The 23,456-nt window shown below is 45.2% G+C and overlaps 1 protein-coding gene across 3 annotated transcripts; it reads left to right on the forward strand.

Moving 5' to 3' along the window:
- The first annotated feature begins 14,074 nt into the window (after positions 1 to 14,074).
- LOC109893543 (platelet endothelial cell adhesion molecule-like) lies at positions 14,075 to 22,534 on the forward strand. 3 transcript variants are annotated; one of them, XM_020486794.2, is made up of 16 exons: positions 14,075 to 14,222; positions 14,362 to 14,385; positions 16,092 to 16,385; positions 16,692 to 16,973; positions 17,147 to 17,190; positions 17,648 to 17,876; positions 18,026 to 18,313; positions 19,093 to 19,392; positions 19,749 to 20,030; positions 20,165 to 20,300; positions 20,475 to 20,545; positions 20,871 to 20,924; positions 21,023 to 21,109; positions 21,268 to 21,324; positions 21,989 to 22,017; positions 22,230 to 22,534. In XM_020486794.2, the coding sequence occupies exons 1-16, from the start codon at positions 14,165 to 14,167 to the stop codon at positions 22,344 to 22,346; spliced, it is 2,352 nt and encodes a 783-aa protein (XP_020342383.1). In that variant the 5' UTR covers positions 14,075 to 14,164; the 3' UTR covers positions 22,347 to 22,534. The 3 variants fall into 3 exon arrangements, with proteins under 3 accessions (XP_020342383.1, XP_020342381.1, XP_020342382.1); XM_020486792.2 differs by lacking the exons at positions 17,147 to 17,190; positions 17,648 to 17,876 and having other exon boundaries at positions 14,077 to 14,222; XM_020486793.2 differs by lacking the exons at positions 17,147 to 17,190; positions 17,648 to 17,876; positions 21,989 to 22,017 and having other exon boundaries at positions 14,077 to 14,222; positions 22,230 to 22,363.
- The last annotated feature ends 922 nt before the right edge of the window (positions 22,535 to 23,456 follow it).

Here is a 23,456-nt window from a genome sequence, read left to right on the forward strand (position 1 = left end):
ACACATATGATGTTTGTATTGATTTGTGAGTGGGCTCTCCATAGAACTCCCCTGGTCGGTGGAAGGGGAACTGTTGGGTTTTAATAAACCTAAAAAGCTAAAATAGTAGAATGGCGCCGGAGAGGATGGCTGACGTTTTACGTGCTCCTAACCAACTGTGTTATTTAGTTCGTGTCACGTGTCCCTTTCCAGCCTCTAGGTTACCAGGCTGCTCGTTATGGCGCACACCTGTCACCATCGTTACGCACACCTGCGCGTCATCAGACTCACCTGGACTCCGTCATTTCCCTGATTACCTCCAAGAGCAGCTACAGGCTCTCATGCCTGAGACAGATCGCCAGGCTCCCCTGCCTCTGCCGGTTTGTCAGGTTCTCATGCCTCAGCCGGATCACTAGACTCCCCTGCTACAGCCGGTTCGTCAGGCTCTCATGCCTCAGCCGGATCACTAGACTCCCCTGCTACAGCCGGCTCGTCGGGCTTTCATGCCTCAGCCGGATCACTAGACTCCCCTGCTACAGCCGGTTCGTCAGGCTCTCATGCCTCAGCCGGATCACTAGACTCCCCTGCTACAGCCGGCTCGTCGGGCTCTCATGCCTCAGCCGGATCGCCAGGCTCCACTGCTTCCACCGGCTCTCCAGTGGTTGGCTTCCTGCGGCTGGAGCCGAACGAACCGGGGAGGGGTACCATCACGTATGTTCTCTCTGGCACTCTAGGTCGCCATGCTCCCGTGACTCAACCTGACTGACAGGTGCCTGCGCATCAGCAGAGGTGACTGGTCCGCTCCTGATCCCCGGGATCATCATTTTGGTTGGCGTCCTGCGGCTGGAGTAACGCATCGAAGAGGGGGTACTGTCACTGTGCTCCCTCTCCGGCCTCGAGGTCACCAGGCTGCTAGTTATGGAGCACATCTGTCACCATCGTTACGCGCACCTGCACGTCATCAGACTCACCTGGACTCCATCACTTCCCTGATTACCTTCCCTATATATACAGTTGAAATCGGAAGTTAACATACACTTAGGTTGGAGTCATTAAAACGTGTTTTAAATTAACAAACTATATATTTGGCAAGTCGGTTAGGACATCTACTTTGTCCATGGCACAAGTAATTTTTCCAACAATTGTTTACAGACAGATTATTTCACTTATTGTTTCACTGTATCACAATTCCAGCGGGGTCAGAAGTTTACATACACTAAGTTGACTGTGCCTTTAAACAGCTTGGAAAATTCCAGAAAATCATGTCATGGCTTTAGAAGCTTCTGATAGGCTAATTGACATAATTTGAGTCAATTGGAGGTGTACCTGTGGATGTATTTCCAGACCTACCTTCAAACTCAATTGTAGACATCCACAAGTCTGGTTCATCCTTGGGAGTAATTTCCAAATGCCTGAAGGTACCACGTTCATCTGTGCAAACAACAGTATGCAAGTATAAACACCATGGGACCACGCAGCTGTCATACTGCTCAGGAAGGAGACGCGTTCTGTCTCCTAGAGATGAACGTACTTCGGTGCAAAAAGTGCAAATCAATCCCAGAACAACAGCAAAGGACCTTGTGAAGATGCTGAAGGAAACAGGTACAAAAGTATATATATATCCACAGTAAAACGAGTCCTATATCGACATAACTTGAAAAGCCGCTCAGCAGGGAAGAAACCACTGCCCCAATACTGCCATAAAAAAGCCAGACTACGGTTTGCAACTGCAGATGGGGACAAAGATTGTACTTTTTGGAGAAATGTCCTCTGGTCTGATGAAACAAAAATAGAACTGTTTGGCCATAATGACCATTGTTATGTTTGGAGGGAAAAGGGGGAGGCTTGCAAGCCGAAGATCACCATCCCAACTGTGAAGCACGGGGGTGGCAGCATCAATGTTGTGGAGGTGCTTTGCTGTAAGTGCACTTCACAAAATAGATGGCATCATGAGGTAGTAAAAGTATGTGGAGATATTGAAGCAACATCTCAAGACATCCGTCAGGAAGTTATAGCTTGGTCGCTGGGTATTCCAAACTTTCAAAGTTGTGGCAAAATGGCTTAAGGACAAGAAAGTCAAGGTATTGGAGTGGCCATCACAAGGCCCTGACCTCAATCCTATAGAAAATGTGTGGGCAGAACTGAAAAAGCATGTGTTAGCAAGGAGGCCTACAAACCTGACTCAGTTACACCAGCTCTGTTAGGAGGAATGGGCCAAAACCAGTGACACGAGTCTACCAGACAAGCTAAATTACTTCTATGCTCGCTTCGAGGCAAGTAACACTGAAACATGTATGAGAGCATCAGCTGTTCTGGATGACTGTGTGATCACGCTCTCCATAGCCAATGTGAGTAAGACCTTTAAACAGGTCAACATTCACAAGGCCGCAGGGCCAGACGGATTACCAGGATGCGTACTCTGAGCATGCGCTGACCAACTGGCAAATGTCTTCACTGACATTCTCAACCTCTCCCTGTCTGAGTCTGTAATACCAACATGTTTAAAGCAGACCACCATAGTCCCTTGTGCCCAAGAATGACTACCTGCCTACCTGATGACTACCTGCCTAAATGACTACTGAACTGTACCACTCATGTCTGTAGCCATGAAGTGCTTTGAAAGGCTGGTCATGGCTCACATCAACACCATTGTCCCAGAAACCCTAGACCCTCTCCAATTTGCATACCGCCCTAACAGATCCACAGATGATGCAATCTCTATTGCACTCCATACTGCCCTTTCCCACCTGGACAAAAGGAACACCTATGTGAGAATACTATTCATTGATTACAGCTCAGCGTTCAATACCATAGTACCTTCAAAGCTCATCACTAAGCTAAGGACCCTGGGACTAAACACCTCCCTCTGCAACTGGATCCTGGACTTCCTGGCTACCCCCAGGTGGTAAGGGTAGGTAACAACACATCGGCCACGCTGATCCTCAAAACGGGGGCACCTCAGGGGTGCGTGCTCAGTCCCCTCCTGTACTCCCTGTTCACTCATGACTACACGGCCAGACACGACTCCAACACCATCATTAAGTTTGCCAATGACACAACAGTGGTAGGCCTGATCACCGACAACAACGAGACAGCCTATAGGGAGGAGGTCAGAAACCTGGCCGTGTGGTGCCAGGACAACAACCTGTCCCTCAACGTGATCAGGAAAAGGAGAACCGAGCACTCCCTCATTCTCATCGACGGGGCTGTAGTGGAACAGGTTGAGAGCATCAGCTTCCTTGGTGTCCACATCACCAACAAACTAACATTGTCCAAGCACACCAAGACAGTCGTGAAGAGGGCATGACAAAACCTATTCCCCCTCAGGAGACCTCTATAACAGGCAGAGTCAGAGGAAGGCCCTAAAAATTGTCAAAGACTCCAGCCACCCTAGTCATAGACTGTTCCCTCTGTTACTGCATGGCAATCGGTACCGAAGCACCAAGTCTTGGTCCAAGAGGCTTCTCAACAGTTTTTACCCCCAAGCCATAAGAGTCCTGAGCAGCTAATCGAATGGCTACCCAGACTATTTGCATTGCAGCACCCCATCTGTGTTACACTGCTGCTACTCTCTGTTATTATCTATGCATAGTCACTTTAATAACTCTACCTACATGTACATATTTTCTCAATAACCTCGACTAACCGGTGCCCCCGCACATTGAGTCTGTACCGGTACCCCTGTATATAGCCTCGCTATTGTTATTTTACTGAAACTCTTTAATTATTTGTTACTTTTTTTATTGACATTTTTTTTTGTTTAATTTTACTGCGTTGTTGTTTAGGGCTTGTAGGTAAGTATTTCACTGTGAGGTCTACCTGTTGTATTCGGCGCATGTGACAAATAAAATTTGATTTGATTTCAAAGAGGGGCCTTACCTAATCACAAGCAGTGTGATTAGCGGGGGAGGGGCAGCACTGGACCCTAAGGGGTTGACTACGCCACTGCTTGTCTATATAGCGCCCCTCACTGGACGGAGTAGCACATAGCAGGCCACTGACTGCTGCTGGTATTTAGAAACTCAAGGACAATAATTTTATTCATGGTACCACTGTCAGCCACTGATAGAGAAACGTCAATCATTTCTGCAGAGGGAAGAGTTGTTATTCCAAATTGTGAGTCTTGACATTTTGACAGATGTTACATTATATTTGGTGCCCTGCGTGGAAGAGATTTAGTGAGATTAAGAGATGGAGAGAGCGATAGAAATGGGGAAGAGCATTAATCTTAATAGCGAGGGCTTAGGCCTGGGTCAGGGTGGTGGTTGATTATGAGTCTAATCTCTCCCTCGCTGGTACTGCAGCTCAGCAGGTTCTGTGCATTAGATGACTTGGTGTGTCAGCACTATCGCCAGGAAAATGAGCCTGTGCCCATCTCATGTCGTTTGAGGACCCATAAGCCTCTATTCTGGGCAAGCTAATTAGAGACACTCCACTCAGCGCCAGCTGATGATTTTATGTGTTTGTGAATGTGTGGGGTCAACATGGTACTCCATGATACATTGATATCATCGAGTTTATTATTCTTGTTTGATTTTCATTGACTCAGTTCTTTGTATGAGGGGGACTTCTCAAGACCACACCCCTGTTACCGAAACTCCCCATATCTCTCTCTAGGAGAGCTCTCCTGCACCCTCAAAGAAGGTCAGCAGCTAGAGAAGCTCTGAGTTGGAGACAGACACCACCCCTGACATCTAAGTCTCAGTACACAAGCCTTGGTAACAGCCCCTGTTTAGCCAGAGTAAAGAGACTGTAATAGCAAAGCATTTTAGATTATTTATTTTTGATTCAGCGAGAGAGAGAAAGAGAGAGAGAGAGAGAGAGAGAGAGAGAGAGAGAGAGAGAGAGAGAGAGAGAGAGAGAGAGAGAGAGAGAGAGAGAGAGAAAGAGAGAGAGAGAGAGAGAGAGAGAGAGAAAGAGAGAGAGAGAGAGAAAGAGAGAGAGAGAGAGAGAGAGAGAGAGAGAGAGAGAGAAAGAGAGAGAGAGAGAAAGAGAGAGAGAGAGAGAGAGAGAGAGAGAGAGAGAGAGAGAGAGAGAGAGAGAAAAGAGGTAGCTAGCTATCTATTCTCAGGTGAAACCGAAAAGCAGACAAAGAGGGTAGCAAATGCTTTGATGAAAAAAGCAAGGGAGGGAGAAAAAGATGGAGTACAGATAGAGAGAGAAATAGCCTCCACACTGTAACAGCATCATCCTACAGGTGGTTGTGTGGGTGGGAGGCTGTAGCCATGTCTCATAATTCAGTGGTTGAGTCCCATGTCACGTTGAAAGAGCATCCCCAGTCTACGGTCACTGTGCCTGGGCAGAGTGGCAGGCCACTACATGCTCCGGAGACAGCGGTGGACACTTACTGTCACAACAGACTAGACCCAGGAGGAGAAGGACAGAGTGGCTTAGCCCGCTGAGTGAGGCTGTGTGTGGGAGAGAGGGAGCGAGGAGAGAGGGATGAGAGAGAGGGAGAGGTGGAGATAGGGCCATCACATGGAGATGCTCTGTAGTGATGCCATTTAGAATTTTGGTTTATCATATCCAATGTGCAGTATTAGATGTTTGTGAATGGATGTCCCATCAAATGAGCATATTGAGAGCTTGGGACTATAAGGTTCTATCTGCAAAAAGATGATTCTTAGGTAATTGGCTTTAAAATCCAAAACCCCTATTGGTTTGAATGGTGTCAGCAGTTTTTTTTATTGTATTCTTTTATACTTAAACACCTCTCTGGGATATGTGGGACGGTAGCGTCCCACCTCGCCAACAGCCAGTGAAAGTGCAGGGCGCCAAATTCAAAACAACAAAAATCTCATAATTACAATTCCCCAAGGATACAAATTACACAATTTTAAAGATAAAATTCTCGTTAATCCAGCCACAGTGTCTGATTTCAAAAATGCTTTACAGCGAAAGCACCACAAACGATTATGTTAGGACACCACCAACTCACACCACCAACTCCTCAATGAGAGGAGTCACAAAAAGCACAAATAGAGGTAAAATTAATCACTAACCTTTGATGATCTTCATCAGATGACACTCATAGGACTTCATGTTACACAATACATGTATGTTTTGTTCAATAAAGTGCATATTTATATCAACAAATCTTATTTTACATTGGCGCGTTACGTTCAGTAGTTCTATAACATGGGATTGTTATAACAGGGATTGTGCAGAAAGCCACATCTATTTACAGAAATGTTCATTATAAATGTTGATGAAAATACAACTGTTATACATGGAATTAGAGATATGCTTCTCCTTAATGCAACCGCTGTGTCAGATTTTTTAAAACTTTACAGAAAAAGCAAACCATGCAATAATCTGAGTACAGCGTTCAGACAACAAAGCAGCCAAGATATCCACCATATTGGATGGTCGACATTAGTCAGAAATAGCATTATAAATATTCACTTATCTTTGAAGATCTTCATCAGAATGCACTCCCAGGAATCGCAGTTCCACAATACATGTTTGTTTTGTTCGATAATGTCCATCATTTATGTCCAAATAGCTTCTTTTGTTAGGGCGTTTGGTTAACAAATCCAAAAGCAGGTCTAGCCGAACGTCGGACGAAAAGTTCAAAAAGTTCCGTTACAGCCCGTAGAAACTTGTCAAAATAAGTATAGAATCAATCTTTAGGATGATTTTATCATAAATCTTCAATAATGTTCCAACCGGAGAATTCCTATGTCTGTAGAAAAGCAATGGAACGAGAGCTAACTCTCTCGTGACCGCACCTCAGAGCCTGTGGCAATCTGCCAGACACCTGGCTCATTCCTCTCTCATTCGGTCCCACTTCACAGTAGAATCTTCAAACAAAGTTCTAAAGACTGTTGACATCTAGTGGAAGCCTTAGGAAGTGCAACATAACCAATATCCCACTGTATCTACAATAGGGGCTGAGTTAAAAAACTACAAGCCTCAGATTTCCCACTTCCTGGTTGGATTTTTCCCAGGTTTTCGCCTGCCATATGAGTTCTGTTATACTCACAGACATCATTCAAACCGTTTTAGAAACTTCAGTGTTTTCTATCCAACACTACTAATAATATGCATATATTAGCATCTGGGACAGAGTAGTAGGCAGTTTACTCTGGGCACCTTATTCATCCAAGATACTCAATACTGCCTCCCTCTTACCAAGAAGTTAACAACATGAATTGGGGTAGACATTGAAACCCCACCTACGCCAGGGTGTAGAACGGTTGACAAGGTACCCGGAGCCACGCACGGGTCTTGGGCGAGACCCAAGCGCTTGATATTGGAGACCTAGGTATGAATACCCGGTTCACCGGCAACCCCCGATCCTCTTCGTACGCGGTCAACGCACCTGCCCACAGGTGCACCATGCGGCCATGCCTAACGAGGAAAGTGGGGATGGAGTCAATCGGACGCAACCCAGGCGACATGAAGAAGCCGAGGAAATAAGCTTGGGCGAGAGCCGAAGCCACCCTCCCGGCCCAGAACCACACACAGAGAGATGGGAGAAGCCTACCCAGTCTTCAGAGAGTCATAGATACTCCCGCTGTTTACCCGCGCTTCATTGGTCTGTTTCGCTTGATAGCCCTCCGATCTGCACTTGTTTGATGGCCCTCGGACTTGCAGACGTTTTTTACGGTTATATATTTGTTCCCTTTCTTGAATTATAACTTACTGCCAATTTTACTATCGTCCTGGGCTGATTGGTCAAGGCAATCCTTATCCTGAAGTTACAAATCTGAATTGCCGACTTCCCTTACCTACATTGTTCTAACATGCCAGAGGCTGTTCAGCTTGGAGACCTGCTGTGGATATGGGTACGGCCCGGTGCGAGATTTATACCCTCTCCCCCGGATTTTCAAGGCACGGTGAGAGCTCACCGGACACGGATGGAACCGCAACACTTTCCACTGCCATCCAGGACCTCTATACCAGGCGGTGTCAGAGGAAGGCCCTAAAAATGGTCAAAGACTCCAGTCACCCTAGTCATAGTCACTACCTGTTCTTCCTGTAGAGAAATACCTCTGTGGTGTTTCTATTTGAATACTTTGATTTCTGACTTTATATATAACCTTAGATTCAAGTACAGTGTTTCCACGTCTTTTAAAGGGCTATTGGTCTATAAGGCACCAGAAACACAATTAAAATGTGAGAGAACGTGAGAGCACAAACTAGGGAAACGGATGATTCAAAATGTGCCAGACTAACTTACTGTAAGAATGACTGATTGGCATCATTGTCTCTACTTCAGTGTGTCAGAAGCAAGAGACATTTGGCAACTTCATTTGCTTTAGAAAAATCGTTAATGTCTGTGAAGTTGTTGACTCAGGAAAGGTTCACCTGTTAGTGGGAACTGTCAAACCATGGAGTACGGTGTAATAGAATATCACTGCTTTCCTATAGCTGCCTATGTGAACTATAGTGCCAAGTATTGATAAAAGGCTGTAGCTAGAGGTGGCTACATTGATCATTGCAATGATTTATGTATATATCTGTGTTATTTTACTGTGTTACACCAATTCAATAATGACAATGTCAATAACAATTCACTCTCATACCAGTCCAATTGGACAGTAGAAATGTTAGCATTCAGCTAGAGATGTGCTCTACTGTTTCAAGGCCCAAAAGTTTTCGTCATGTGTCATGCTACTTTACTAGTTGATGTGCAGAATCTATGAAAAAAATGTGCATTAGAAGCTTGAAATGAGGCTAGTACATTACAGTTTTTGAAGGTTGTATCTAATACAAGCTAAATTAGCTGAGACTAATTCAAAGTGAGAGATGAATTCCAGGGTAACATCACAAAGAGAAATGCTAATGAGTTAGTAAGAGGATACTGGCGCTGCTGGTCTGATTTATAGTTAGAAGACAATGGTGCTCTCATTTAGTAGGCTGCTAATGTGCAGTTTACATGATTCTCTCTCTCCCTCCATGCCTCTCTCTCTATAGCCCTTTACCACTCTCTCTTTCTTTCTCTCTCTCGCTCCCTCCCTGCCTCCCTCCCTCTCCCTCTCTGGTATTGATGACATGCATTACTGGCACAGTGAGAGGTCTTATAGGCAGAAGCATAGCAGTGCGGTGTGCAGAGCCTGAGCCAGTCAGAAGAGAGGGGAGCTTTGGCAATGCCGCCCGGGGCTATGACATCAATCAGACCTCTGTACCCATGACCCACAGAGAACTGACCGCCTCAACAGCAGCGCTACAGGGCACCATCAATCACTCTCATATGTGAATGCTCTTTAATGGCGAATACAAACACATGCAGCCTGCCACTCTATTCTCTCAACAACACTATCGTCAGTTTTGGAGGTCATTCACTGAATGTAATGTATGCCTGATAAGAGAAACCATGAGAAAATGTTAAGTAGACAGACATTCTGCTCAAATAACACCCCCACCACCTCCCTGCTGCACTCAGCTCTGCCTCTGCCGCAGCAGGCGGGTGACTCTTCCCCTCCCTGTGGGACCTGTAGGATGATTTCCAAGTGACTGAGCATCATGACGAGGAGCTCAGCCAGATCCATTCAGACAGTCAGCTCCATCTCTACTGTACATCAGTCACAGTCAGCTGTGCACCCTCATGTGGACAGACAGACTGGCCATGGGCACCAATTACACACAGCAGCATCCTGGGCAGTAGAATGTTTGCCAACTCCACTGTTTATGACAATCTAGGGCAGCGAAACAGTATGTTTTAGCTTAAATTAGGTGCACAGGGAGTCTGTGATTTTGAAAAGTAATTTTGTCCAATGTGTGAAAACTTAAAAGCACGAGTACAAAACATGAAATAAGGCATTTTATGTAAGCAATGTAAGCAAATGACTGCACAGGGGATGTTACATCTATATATGCATGCTAGCTTCCAGCTATATTGCAACATTGAGTCTGAAGGACTTAGGGTACAGTATGTGGGTGGGTGCTGGACCCCTCAGTGACTTTGTGAGAAAACAAAGCTTTTCACACTAAACCCATGAGCCAGCGGTGCAATTAAAGCACTAACCTGTCCCATGAATGTTTAACGAATTCAGGTCATCACTCAGGTCCTGGGTCATATGGAGACGCAAAAACACACACCACACCGCACTACACCACAACACACCAAAACACAGCAGAGTAAAACATAACAGAACACAACACAGCAGAGTAAAACAGAACACAACACAACACAGCACAGCAAAACAGAACACAACACAGCAAAGCATAACAGAACACAAGACAGCACAGCAAAACACAACATAACACAGCAAAACATAACAGAACATAACACAGCACAGCAAAACAGAACACAACACAACACAGCAAAACATAACATAACAGAACACACCACAACACAGCACAGCAAAACAGAATACAACACAACACAGCACAGCAAAACATAACACAACACAACACACCACAGCAAAACATAACAGAACACACCACAACACAGCACAGCAAAACATAACATAACACAGCACAGCAAAACAGAACACAACACAGCAAAACATAACAGAACATAACACAGCACAGCAAAACAGAACACAACACAACACAGCACAGCAAAACAGAACAGAACATAACACAGCACAGCAAAACAGAACACAACACAGCAAAACATAACAGAACATAACACAGCACAGCAAAACAGAACACAACACAGCACAGCAAAACATAACAGAACACAACACAGCACAGCAAAACACAACACAACCCACCACAGCACAGCAAAACATAACAGAACACACCACAACACAGCACAGCACAGCAAAACATAACAGAACACACCACAACACAGCACAGCACAGCAAAACATAACAGAACACACCACAACACAGCACAGCAAAACAGAATACAACACAACATACCACAGCACAGCAAAACACAACACAAGGACAGCAGCAATGACTCCTGTAGTAATACCTACAGCAAAGGTACAATTCCAGAATTTTGGCAGGTTCATTCCAGCTCCCCCCAATTTCACTGGATGTTGGTCAGGTGGGACGCTACCGTCCCACGTACCCTAGTGAGGTTAATATTTCAATACTACATTAACATTACAGGCTCTGGGCCATATGCAGATGTGGATGTGGTGAGAAGAACGTGGCAGTGTAGCCTAGTGGGGCGGCAGTGTATCCTAGTGGTTAGAGCATTGGACTAGTAACTGAAAGTTTGCAAGTTCAAATCCCTGTGCTGACAAAGTACAAAATCTGTCGTTCTGCCCTTGAACAGGCAGTTAACCCACTGTTCCTAGGCTGTCATTGAAAATAAGAATTTGTTCTTAACTGACTTGCCTAGTAAAATAAAGGTTAAAAACATATTTAAAAAACATAGAGTAGGTGATGTTGGCTGCTGTGGCCCTTTTCCCTGTGAGCCTTTAGCACCTCTTAGTGGTGAGATATGAGAATTGCAATCAGGACTGAGGAATTCACACCATAATGTGGACAGACAGTGTGTGTAAAATACCCCTATATGCTCTTTGGGCAAAATAGTTATTGCAGACATTCTCTGTTTGTCAAGCCCCTATTAGTGTACTATGTAGATCTCATCGGAACCATCAGAACCACTAGGCTACCCTACCCTGGGGTGGCAGGGTAGCCTAGTGGTTAGAGTGTTGGACTAGTAACTGGAAGGTTGCAAGTTCAAACCCCCGAGCTGACAAGGTACAAATGTGTCGTTCTGCCCCTGAACAGGCAGTTAACCCACAGTTCCTATGCCATAATTGAAAATAAGAATTTGTTCTTAACTGAATTGACAAGTTAAATCAAGGTAAAAATAAAAAACTAGCTCAAAGCTTTTGTCTGAGGGGAGCAAAGAAGTTGTCATAACAAGGTAAGCAGTAATGAAGCACACTCTTTCGGTTTGACTTTCTCCCACTGACTGTAATATTGAATTTCCTGGCTACAGCCTTTTTGGTTAACCCTTTGTGTCATACTGCCTTAAAACCTAGCGAGGGTTTTGTTGGACTTGCTAATCATTCATAAACAATGAGCACATGGGCAAGGTACATTTTGGTGTATCTTATTCAAATCTCAATTTCCATTAGCGGACATGAATGACGGAGAGTTGACGTTAATGACGAAGATGATATTGCTAAGAATATCTTGGATTCTATATATCTAAGGATTCTTGTCATCTTTCATTATTTTGAACATCATTGTAATGAGAGGTTAGAATAAGATTCAGATTGTACTGTATGAGCCCCTGCTGTGTTGCTGGAAGATTAACAGCAGGTGGTATCAAAGACTACATTGAGTAGTGAGCAGGGAGGGCCAGGCGGGATGAACGCCTCGATACACTCATTATACTCCTGCATGGGTTTGGCTCAGACTCATCATATCATAACATCATATCATGTCTGCCAATCAACCAGGGTCCTATCTATAGGCTTAAATCCACACTTGTTGAAGTCATGTACTCTAACAAAGCCAGGCAAGGCTTAATTAATACTTAACTACTGACAATAACAAATACAGAGCCTTCAGGAAGTATTCATGCCCTTGGACGTTTTCCACATGTTGTTGTGTTACAGCCTGATTTTAAAATGGATTCAATTGAGATTTTTTTTTGTCACTGGCCTACACACAACACCCCATAATGTCGAAGTGTATTTTTTTTTAAATATACAAATAATAATAAATAAATGAAAAGCTGAAATGTTTGAGCCAATAAGTATTCAACCCCTCTGTTGTGGCAAGCTTAAATAAGCTCAGGAGTCAACATTTGCTTAACAAATCACATAATAAGTTGCATGGGCTCACTGTGCAATAATAGTGTTTAACATGATTTTTTGACTGACTACCTTACCTCTGTACCCCATACATACAACTATTTGTAAGATCCCTCAGTCGAGCAGCGAAAATCAAACACAGATTCAACCACAAAGGCCAGGGAGGTTTTCAAAAGCCTTGCAAAGAAGGGCACCTATTGGTGGATGGGTAAAAATATGAATAAAGCAGACATTGAGTATCCCTTTGAGCATGGTGAAGTTATTAATTACACTTTGGAGGGTGTATCAATACACCCAGTCACTACAAAGATACAGGCGGCCTTCCTATCTCAGCTGCCGGACAGGATTTTACCATGAGGACAAAGGTGACTTTAAACTAGTTACTGAGTTTAATGTCTGTGATAGAAAACTGAGGATGGATCCACAACATTGTAGTTACTCCACAATACTAACCTTATTGACAGAGTGAAAAGAAGGAAGCCTGTACAGAATAAATATATTCAAAAACATTCATCCTGTTTGCAACAACCCCACTGAAAGTAATACTGCAAAAAACGTGGCAAAGCAATTCACTTTATGTTTAGGGCAAATCTAATACAGCACGTTACTGAGTACCACTCTCCATATTTTGAAGCATAGTGGTGGCTGCTCATGTTATGTGTGCGCTTGTAATCGTTAAGACTGGAGAGTTTTCAGGATAAAAAATAAACTGAATGAAGCACAGACAAAATGCTAGAGGAAAACCTGGTTCAGTCTGCTTTCCACCAGATACTGGGAAAGGAAGTCACATTTCAGCAGGACAATAACCTAAAACACAAGGCCAAATCTACATTGGAGTTGCTTACCAAGGAGACAGTGAATGTTCCTGAGTGGTCGAGTTACAGTTTTTACTTAAATCAGCTTGAAAATCTATGGCAAGATTTGAAATGATTGTCCAGCAATGATCCACAACTAATTTGACAGAGCTTGAAGAATTTTGAAATTAATAATGGGCAGATATTGTACAATCCAGGTTTGCAAAGCTCTTAGAGACTTACCCAGAAAGACTCACAGCTGTAATCGCTGCCAAAGGTGATTCTAACATGTATTGACTCAGTGGTGTGAATACTTATGTAAATGAAATATTCTGTATTTAATTTTCTATAAATTTGCAAACATGTCATTTTGCCATTACAGGGTATTGTGTGTAGATGGGTGAGGGGAAAGACAATTTAATCAACTTTGAATTCACTTTACAATTCACTTTACATTTGGGAACTTGCATATCCTGAGGAAGCAGCAGTCATTTCCTGGTCAATGATTCAAAAAGAAGGCAAATGATAAGACAAAGGCGTAACACACACACTTAGACAATTATGCCCCGCCCTCTCCAACTTCCTGCTCCTTGCGTACTCCACCTCTCATTCCCTGTGGCCCGGCCCGTGTTTCCCTTCTTCTCCTGTCCCTATGTGACTGCCTGCCACTCCGGCTCCTGGCTGTGGTGCTCTATCAGTGTCATCACTCAGGATGGACTCCCCACCACTCTACCTGCCTCTGCTGCTGCTGACCAGTCTGCCCACCCTCTGTAAGGATCCAGCACTCTACTCTACTTTCTGAGCTCAGATAGGTTACCTTTAGTTCATATGTATGTCTGTCTCTCACATCACTTGCTTTCTATTCTTATTCCTCCTCCTCTGTCTCCCTCCACCTATCTCCACTCACAGGGCAAGGGGCAGGAGCTCAGTCATGTAAGTATGAGATACAATTACTTTCTGTGTTTGATGAATAAATGCACCAGAGAGCTGGAAGAGTCCCGGCATAGAGACAGTTTGAGGGCAGTTGGTCCTCTCTACGGTTGATAAGCGCCTATTTTTATGCCTCACACAAAATAGTTATTTTTGTAGGAAATGGGTATTGTGAGCGTCTGGCTTCCTTGACATTTTCATGTTTTTCATTCGATTTATTGAAGGTATTTTAAGCAGAATACGCAGCTGGTTTCATTGTTTTGTGTCAGCATGTGAACGAGCTTCTGAGATGTTGAACATATTTGATCTACCTACATTCTCAGATACTGTAATGGTTTTATTTTTCTCAGCAACTTAGTTCATTCTGAGCTCTTGGTGGGGTATTGAGAGGGAGCTGATGGCATATAACTGTAATAACAGACTGTATCTATTCCCCGAAGGCTGAGTCACAAATTTGGCTCCAAAGTACTTTTGGCTCAGGTCTCAGCCTTTTCTCCTGCATGGCTGAGCTGTATGTGTTACCTATTCTAAAAGCATTACCAGGGAGGATGTGGAACAAAATGCCCACTTTGTTGTGTCAGCTCAGGCCCAATAATGTTGTTGGTATTGAGTGCGAACAGGAGCCAAGGTAAGGCCACAGACCTCCCAGGGGAGGGGATGGTTGGTCTGTGTTTGTTAGTGTTTTCCTCCTTTCCTTCCTCCTTCACCTCCTGCTTACTGTGTGGTGGAGTGGAGGGTCGCCAGGCACACCTCCTGCTTACTGTGCGGTGGAGTGGAGGGTCGCCAGGCACACCTCCTGCTTACTGTGCAGTGGAGTGGAGGGTCTCCAGGCACACCTCCTGCTTACTGTGCAGGGGAGTGGAGGGTCGCCAGGCACACCTCCTGCTTACTGTGCAGTGGAGTGGAGAGTCGCCAGGCACACCTCCTGCTTCGTGTGCAGTGGAGTGGAGGGTCGGCAGGCACATCTCCTGATTACTGTGCAGTGGAGTGGAGGGTCGCCAGGCACACCTCCTGCTTACTGTGCAGTGGAGTGGAGAGTCGCCAGGCACACCTCCTGCTTACTGTGCAGTGGAGTGGAGGGTCGCCAGGCACACCTCCTGCTTACTGTGCAGTGGAGTGGAGGGTCTCCAGGCACACCTCCTGCTTACTGTGCAGTGGAGTGGAGGGTCGCCAGGCACACCTCCTCCTTACTGTGCAGTGGAGTGGAGGGTCGCCAGGCACACCTCCTGCTTACTGTGCAGTGGAGTGGAGGGCCGCCAGGCACACCTCCTGCTTACTGTGCAGTGGAGTGGAGGGCCGCCAGGAACACCTCCTGCTTACTGTGCAGTGGAGTGGAGGGTCGCCAGGCACACCTCCTGCTTACTGTGCAGTGGAGTGGAGGGTCGCCAGGCACACCTACTGCTTACTGTGCGGTGGAGTGGAGGGTTGCCAGGAACACCTCCTGCTTACTGTGCAGCAGAGTGGAGGGTTGCCAGGAACACCTCCTGCTTACTGTGCAGTGGAGTGGAGGGCCGCAACGCACCAGGGAAGGGTCTTCCTCAGTCTGGAGGACTCTACCTGCACTGTAAAGGAGAAAGCACAGAGGGAACCTTCTGGCTAGTCTTGAAGAATGGTCCATTTAGCCTTGGGTATTTTGTACCCCAAATAGTAGTCTGCATTAGCCTTGGATGTCATGGTGTCTTTGTGTGTCTGTGTGTGTGGTTGTCTAGTATTCACCATAGATAGTGTGACACTCAAACTGGACCCAAGTGGTGAGGTAACCAGTGGGACCTTTATGGACCTGAACTGTGAGGTCAGCGTCAGCCATCACCAGTCCCACCCCCTGACACACAGCTTCAACTTCCTGAGAGACGATGTCCTGGTCTATTCCAAAAACACCACCGAACCTGCGGTCCTTCACCAGCTCACCCCGGCCAGGGCTGCCAACTCTGGCACTTACAAGTGCCAGGTCATAGTTCAAGACAAGAGCAAAGGCAGCAGCACTCACAGACTCACCATCACAGGTACTGCTGAAATGGATCCATGATTATATTAACTTTCTGGTAAAACTCTCTAGATCCCGTAGGGCGGTGCACAATTGGCCCATCGTCGTCCGGGTCAGGGTTTGGCCGGGGTAGGCCGTCATTGTAAATACGAATTTGTTCTTAACTGACTTGCCTTTTTAAATAAAGGTTCATTAAATAAAATTTAATAAAAATATCTTCATTCGTAATCCATTATATGTAGGTACATACAGTATTAAGTATTTTCCTCCTGATGATGCATGGTATGTGACATCCTAGTGACTGACACTGATTGTTCGACCACAGGCTTGCAGACGCCTGTGCTGCAGGTGACCTCCCAGATCCTGTTTGAGGGGGATGAGGTGGCAGCTACCTGCAGCGCCCCAGATGAGTCTGGCTCCCTGCTCTTCCACTTCTACCAGGACCAGGAGAAGATCAAGCAGGTGAGGGCCAGTGGGAACTCAGTGGGGACCAGGCTGGAGCTGAAGCATGCTGGGGACAAACACCTGCGCTGTTACTTTGAAACCACCATGCTGCCTGATGCTGGGAGGTCCAACAACAGTAACACTGTCAAGGTCATGGTCAAAGGTAAGAGTGGGTTGAATGCTGACTATAACTGTTGCATTTGTTATTGGAAGGTACCGGTTCAGATTTATAGTAGCTATGGGCATTATGCTTCTGTGTGCTTCAATATTTGATCACCCATAAGAAAATAAATGTTGGGTTAAAGAGTTTCTCTGTTGTTCTGTTGTATCATTAAAAACTTTTCATCACACCCGTCATGAACATTCACCCTGGTAAAGATGTGATTTTTACATTTTTTTAAATGTTTATTTAATTGTACCCCTTTTTTCTCCCCAATTTCGTGGTATCCAATTGTTAGTAGCTACTATCTTGTCTCATCGCTACAACTTCCGTACGGCCTCGGGAGAGACAAAAGTTGAAAGTCATGCGTCCTCCGATACACAACCCAACCAAGCCGCACTGCTTCTTAACACAGAGCATCCAACCCGGAAGCCAGCCGCACCAATGTGACGGAGGAAACACCGTGCACCTGGCAACCTTGGTTAGCGTGCACTGCGCCCGGCCCACCACAGGGGTCGCTGGTGCGTGATGAGACAAGGATATCCCTACCGGCCAATCCCTCCCTAACGACGCTATGCCAATTGTGCGACGCCCCTCAGACCTCCCGGTCGCGGCAGACTGGGCGCGAACCCAGAGTCTCTGGTGGCACAGCCCTTAACCACTGCGCCACCCGGGAGGCTGGTAAAGATGTGATTGAGGGTGACATTGTCGAGTTTGTCTGTCGAGTCGTGAACCCCCCACCCAATGTGGCGGTCTTCCTGACCAAGGACAAGAGGATGCTTAAGACAGCCTACATTAGTCTCAGTCATTCGCTCAGAGTGCTGGCAGAGGACTCTGGGGAGTATGTGTGCAAGGCGGACAGAGGCAATGTTCAGAAAGAAGCCTATGAGAGCATCAAAGTCAAAGGCAAGTATTGGATGTCTGACTGTGTTGTAAAAGGTTGGGACACATGACATGTAATAGTGAGTGTTTTCTAACTTAATTCAATGTTTCGCCATGCCAAAGTATCTTTGAATTTAATGTTTGACACTGCTTTTTCTGTCTGATCCCCACAGAGTTGTTTTCCAAGCCAGTCCTGGTGATGAAGCCCAGAGAGGTGTTTGAGATAGAGCGCTTCACACTGAACTGTGATACTGACCGCTATTCCCATGAGAGAATCAACATTGGGGACGTGAAGTACTCCCTGTTCAGGAACCAGGTCCTACTGACATCAGGAGGGAACTACACTGCCACAGCACACCCCTCCCTTAATGGAAATTACTCCTGCCAGGCCCAAGCCCTAGGAAGAGGCCAAACCAAAAAGATCTTCAAAAACAGCACACAGATTGTCCTCAAGGCAAAAGGTGAGTCTCTCTGTGTGGTGTGGTGGTTAATTTCTTTACTTTCAAATGAGGAGAGACAAACTTATTCCACAAGTCAGAGCTACACTTAAACTGAGTCTTTATTCACTTATTAATAAGGAAGCAGGTCAATAAAACCTACACATATAAAGTGAATCGATTGAGTGCCCTATGATAATGATGGCTGGTCGACGAATCACCCTCAGATGATTCGTTGAGAGCCTCGATACAAAGGTACAAAAGTATTTTATAGCCAAGATACACCCCCTTCAGTCTACATGACAAACAACAGATGTATAGAATGGGTTACAAGTTTAAGATTTGTATGAAAGATACTGTCTGCTGTGAATTATAAGTATCTGCTGTAAAATAACTTCTTGTTGTGTAGAAACCAGGGTCTGGCCCCGAGCCATCTCTCCCTGGTAGCTTCCAGTCAGGCACACAGACACTAATCGTGCGGTCTTGTTAGGTTTATCATCCAGAAGACAATGTAAATCTTATGTCAGTGTTAAATCTCCTAGAGGCCCACTTTCAGTAGAACACACACAGATATATGAGTGTTCTAACAACGCCTTATTATTATAAAACAACCATTTGATGCAATAACAGCATTATAACAATCTTGTCATTTCTGTTCTGAGAGTGGATGGGGTCATATTAAAAACACTCTCATTCAACATTCTCAAACATTGCATGTGCTTTATTTTCTAACAGTTTTTCTCTTCTCTGCTCTCATTCTGTCTTATTCGTTCTCTTTTTTGTTCCCCCTCTCCCTCTGTCAGTGCCTGTGTCAGTCCCTCTTCTGAGCGTGGTAGGGGGCAGGTTGATCCTGGGCAAGCCCTTCCAGCTACAGTGTCAGAGTGACAACGGTAGTCTGCCCATCACCTACACCCTGCTGAGCCCCCACAGACAAGCTGAGTTCAGAGTGGTCCACAGTCCCTGGGATCTGGCTCTCTTCAACATCACCTCCATCCACAGGAGCTCTGACATCCACAGCTTCTCCTGCAAGGCCGAGAACAACCCCAGTCAGCCCTACATGGAGAGCTCAGGATATCACCTCCGACGCACTGCCACCATCATAGGTGAGTTGGCCACACCACCTGTTTATAACAGAACCAATGTACGTACATACATACATACATACCATACATAACATACATAACATACATAACATACATAACATACATAACATAACATACATACATACATACATACATACATACATAACATACATACATACATAACATACATTACATAACATACATTACATAACATACATTACATAACATACATTACATAACATACATTACATAACATACATTACATACACACACCTACATATGGCTCTAGTTTATAAAAGGGAGATGCTGGTACAGTCAGTCTAACTGATGACATAGTAGATTTACTGTAATGACTCAACAACATTAATTCCACACAGAGCCAGTGTCCAGGCCAGTACTGACCTTGACACCCAAAATGGGGGACGTGGCTGAGGGGGAGGACCTGACCCTAACCTGCACTGTCCAGCGGGGCACGCCCCCCATCACCTACACATGGTATCACACAAAGGGTGCCCTGCCCCTGGTGTCCAAGACCACCAATGACATGCGATTATCCCACTTGGTTCAAGGTGTCAGTAGAGAGCATGGAGGCAGATACTACTGCATCACTAACAACCCATCCAAGGACAGCCAAAGGAGTGCCATGGTCACTGTTGGAGGTGAGAGGGGAAGGGATCTTGCAGATGAAAGTATTATCACACAAACACACTGGTGTGTGACTAGAAGTTATTTAGCTAAATCCACTGTGGCTGAACTTGACCTGAGGTAACCTCTGCAACCTTGCTGTCTGCAGTGAAGTTGGCTGGCTGGAAGAAGGGGCTGATCGCAGCCTTCTGCATCCTGCTCACAGTGTCTCTCATCATCATCATCATCCTCGTTAAGAAATGCCTTCTTCCATTCAGAAGAGAGAGAACAGTGGAACTGTCAGTGTGAGTAGGCCTGACTTTGACTTCCTCATACTACCATAGTCTATTCACAAACCATTGAATGTACAGTGATGCACAATTCTTTGTTTGGGAAGATGTGAATATTAAAGCGATAAAGGTCATATAGGAGTTTCCTGTTTCATTGTTCATTGTGTTTTCTTGTTCCCCCTCTCTCAGGAAGCCAGCAAGCACTAAAACAGACAAGACTCTGAGACTGACCCATGGAGAAGTCAATGAGGCTGCCAATGGTAAGATCTGTCTACTGATTTACTGTACAGTAGAACCTATATCTATCTGCTGTCAGGACTTCACACTACTAAACCTTTGGCCCATGATAGAAAGTTGATGGAGTCTTGCAGACCCCTACCATCTCAGCCCTAACCTTGCTCCAACCCTTCATCCTCTCAGGATGTCATCTCTCTTCCTCTCTGTGTGTTCCTTCCTCCTAGCTTGGCTCAGGGTAAAGAGCAGGTGAGGGGATGCATACCTAATATGGCAAAGCAATGAATGTTTCATCCAATTGGATGTGACCGGTGTCCTGTATGACTGACCCCTGGTCTCTGTGTTTTGCAGTCACTCCTGGGGTCATGGGAAGGAGCGTCTGGAGTGATCACGTCTCAGGCTCAGGTGAGTGTACCAGAGTTCATGAGGTCAACTCCTACATTTCAACAGTAGGAACATTAACTATGTGACTATTCATGTCTAACATTAAGTGTGACTTGTAGAGTCTGACGACCAGACCAGAGAGGAAACTGAGGTACCTGAGCCACAATACACTGAGGTCCATCCCCAGGAGGTAGACCCCACCAGAGGTAAGAGACTGACCCATCCTCTTCGCTGGGAGGTGCTAGGCTTCAAATACACATGTCAACATTATTATTAATCTATTGCTTAATGTCAAATAATCATGAGCTGTCCACTTGCATTTTTTGATTATGTCCCCATGAAGCATTTGTTTTTGCATTTCTAGCCCCCGTGAAGAAAGGCACAGACACTGTGTACAGCGAAGTGCGGAATTCGAATCAAGGTAAGACTAACATCCTGTTCAACGTTCACTGAAGCCCTCTACACACTAAGAAACAGAAATTAGATGGGCCTCTTCTCTGGGGTTTGAGAAATGTGCCATGCAGGACACCAGGCCTAGCTCTAAACATCTGCATTGTCAGTGAGAAAGGGTGCCGTTAAGTCGGCCACTTAGCCAGCTGTCCACTTCCAACCCAAACACAGGGTGCATCTGTCAAGCGGAGTCAGAGGACAGACTGCTCCCTTGTTTACCCCTGAAATAAGAACCCACACGCCAACCATATTGCCCATTGTTGAGTAATTGACCTACTCCTTGAAAATGTCAATGGTATTTGTATCAAACAATGTTGCAGCGCAGGGGAAGAGAAAACAATCATGGGCTTTGGCCTGCCTCTATATTGTCAAACAATGGGCTTGTCGGCAGGGAAACTGACTAGTAACACACACATTAGTGGTTGTAATGCGATAAGCCCAAGGCGTTAGTCTTGAGGAGAGGTGGAGGTTCTGGGTGGAGGGTGTTGTTTTAGGGAAGGGGGAGGCTCTGGGTGGAGGGTGTTGTTTTAGGGAAGGAGGAGGCTCCGGGTGGAGGGTGTTGTTTTGGGGAAGGGGGAAGCTCTGGGTGGAGGGTGTTGTTTTCCTGAGCTTGTCTCCTGCTCTTGTTTTTGCAGGTGAGTCAGAGTCCGAACAAGCTGACGGCGTAAGTAGAGCAATGTACTAACAAATACACTCATGTACGTAACAGTACTGTTTTACATACAGTACATAGACCTCATGACTTTGTTTGTCTTAGAGGGACCCCTTATGGAGAAAATAAGATTCAACACAGGAGGAGGAAACTGCTGGAATACACAGATACTGTAGAAACAGACACGGGCTTCTTCTTTTTAAATTTTATTATGTCTATTTCAGCAAGGCTCAGTTGAGTATGCCCAGTTAAACCACAATGACCATGAGTCAGAAGAACCAGAGCATGAACCAGAGCCAAAACCAGAACAAGGATCAGAGCAAGACGGACAACTTGAATGACCACCATCAATATTTATTCTCTAATTTATTCAGCATATTGAACAACTGGAGCGGTTATTGATTTGAATGCATTTGTATATTTTCTATATTTTTTACACCTCTTCTTCTTATTAACCTTTTGTACAGTCTTTAAATGCCTGTAATTATGCCTTTGTGAATTGAGAATAAAACAATGCAGCAGAATGGGAGACCTTGTCCTGTGTCTCAATGAGAAAAAAATAGTTATTGACGGTTTCCGTCATCTCTCCTGAGAACGTGCACATAGGATGTGTGTTGTGACCCAGAGGAAAATACACACAAATACATTTTCCTCCATTGTGAGCTGAGCTCCATGGACAGGAAGGAAACCTTTGAAGCCTGCAGGGTGTAGTGACAGTCATGCGCTGTGACACCCCCGTAGAGAAGTGTGACAATATGAGAAAAGAAAGTCTATACCCCCTGGTGGGTGACCAGGCAAACCACTCTCCCTCTCCTGACCAGAGGAGGGCAGCACCTTGCTTATGATTCAGGGAAACTTGGTGCCACGCTGCTGAAATCATGTGAGAGGCTTCCACTGTGTTTTAGCATCAAGGCATATCAGTTTCAGTTTCCATCCTTTCATGGCTTTGATTGACTTTTCATTGACGAGTAGTGACTCAATAAGTTATGAGTTCATACAGGAGTCAATTCCTTTTCTCAGTAGTTGGCTACCAGAGGAGATAAAAAACAGACAAACAAACTTTAAAGTGTAGGCTATATTGTCTTTGTACAAAGGTGTACACCGAACTGCAGTAATTTCAGAACCTCTCTTCAGTCTGGAAGCCTAGTGGAGTCATCATGCCCAAGTGGAACACAACAACATTACATTAGTAAGGTCTGTGCCATCACATATCCTTGATCACAAAATCTAAACATCTATATTAGCTATATTGTCTTTGTTTATTCAAAAAGCTTAATGAGACATCACCAAGGTGATCTGAACAACAAAGGCCTATAGCCCACAAGAGGTTGATTCGTTCATTAATATCATGGCACATGTTGTTGACAGTCCAGCTCATGTGGATTTGTCTTTTGACAGGAAGCTCTTAGGGACGTTGAAAGACTGACCAACCCTGTGTGAAAAGCCATACA

The sequence above is a fragment of the Oncorhynchus kisutch genome, linkage group LG10 (genome assembly GCF_002021735.2).
Source record: "Oncorhynchus kisutch isolate 150728-3 linkage group LG10, Okis_V2, whole genome shotgun sequence".
NCBI lineage: Eukaryota > Metazoa > Chordata > Actinopteri > Salmoniformes > Salmonidae > Oncorhynchus > Oncorhynchus kisutch.

Coding starts and splice junctions, on each gene's coding strand:
- LOC109893543 (XM_020486794.2), top strand. CDS start 14,165: ATGGACTCCCCACCACTCTACCTGCCTCTGCTGCTGCTGACCAGTCTG. Junction 20,301..20,474: donor AGAACAGTGGAACTGTCAGT/GTGAGTAGGCCT, acceptor CCCCTCTCTCAG/GAAGCCAGCAAGCACTAAAA. Junction 20,546..20,870: donor AGTCAATGAGGCTGCCAATG/GTAAGATCTGTC, acceptor TGTGTTTTGCAG/TCACTCCTGGGGTCATGGGA.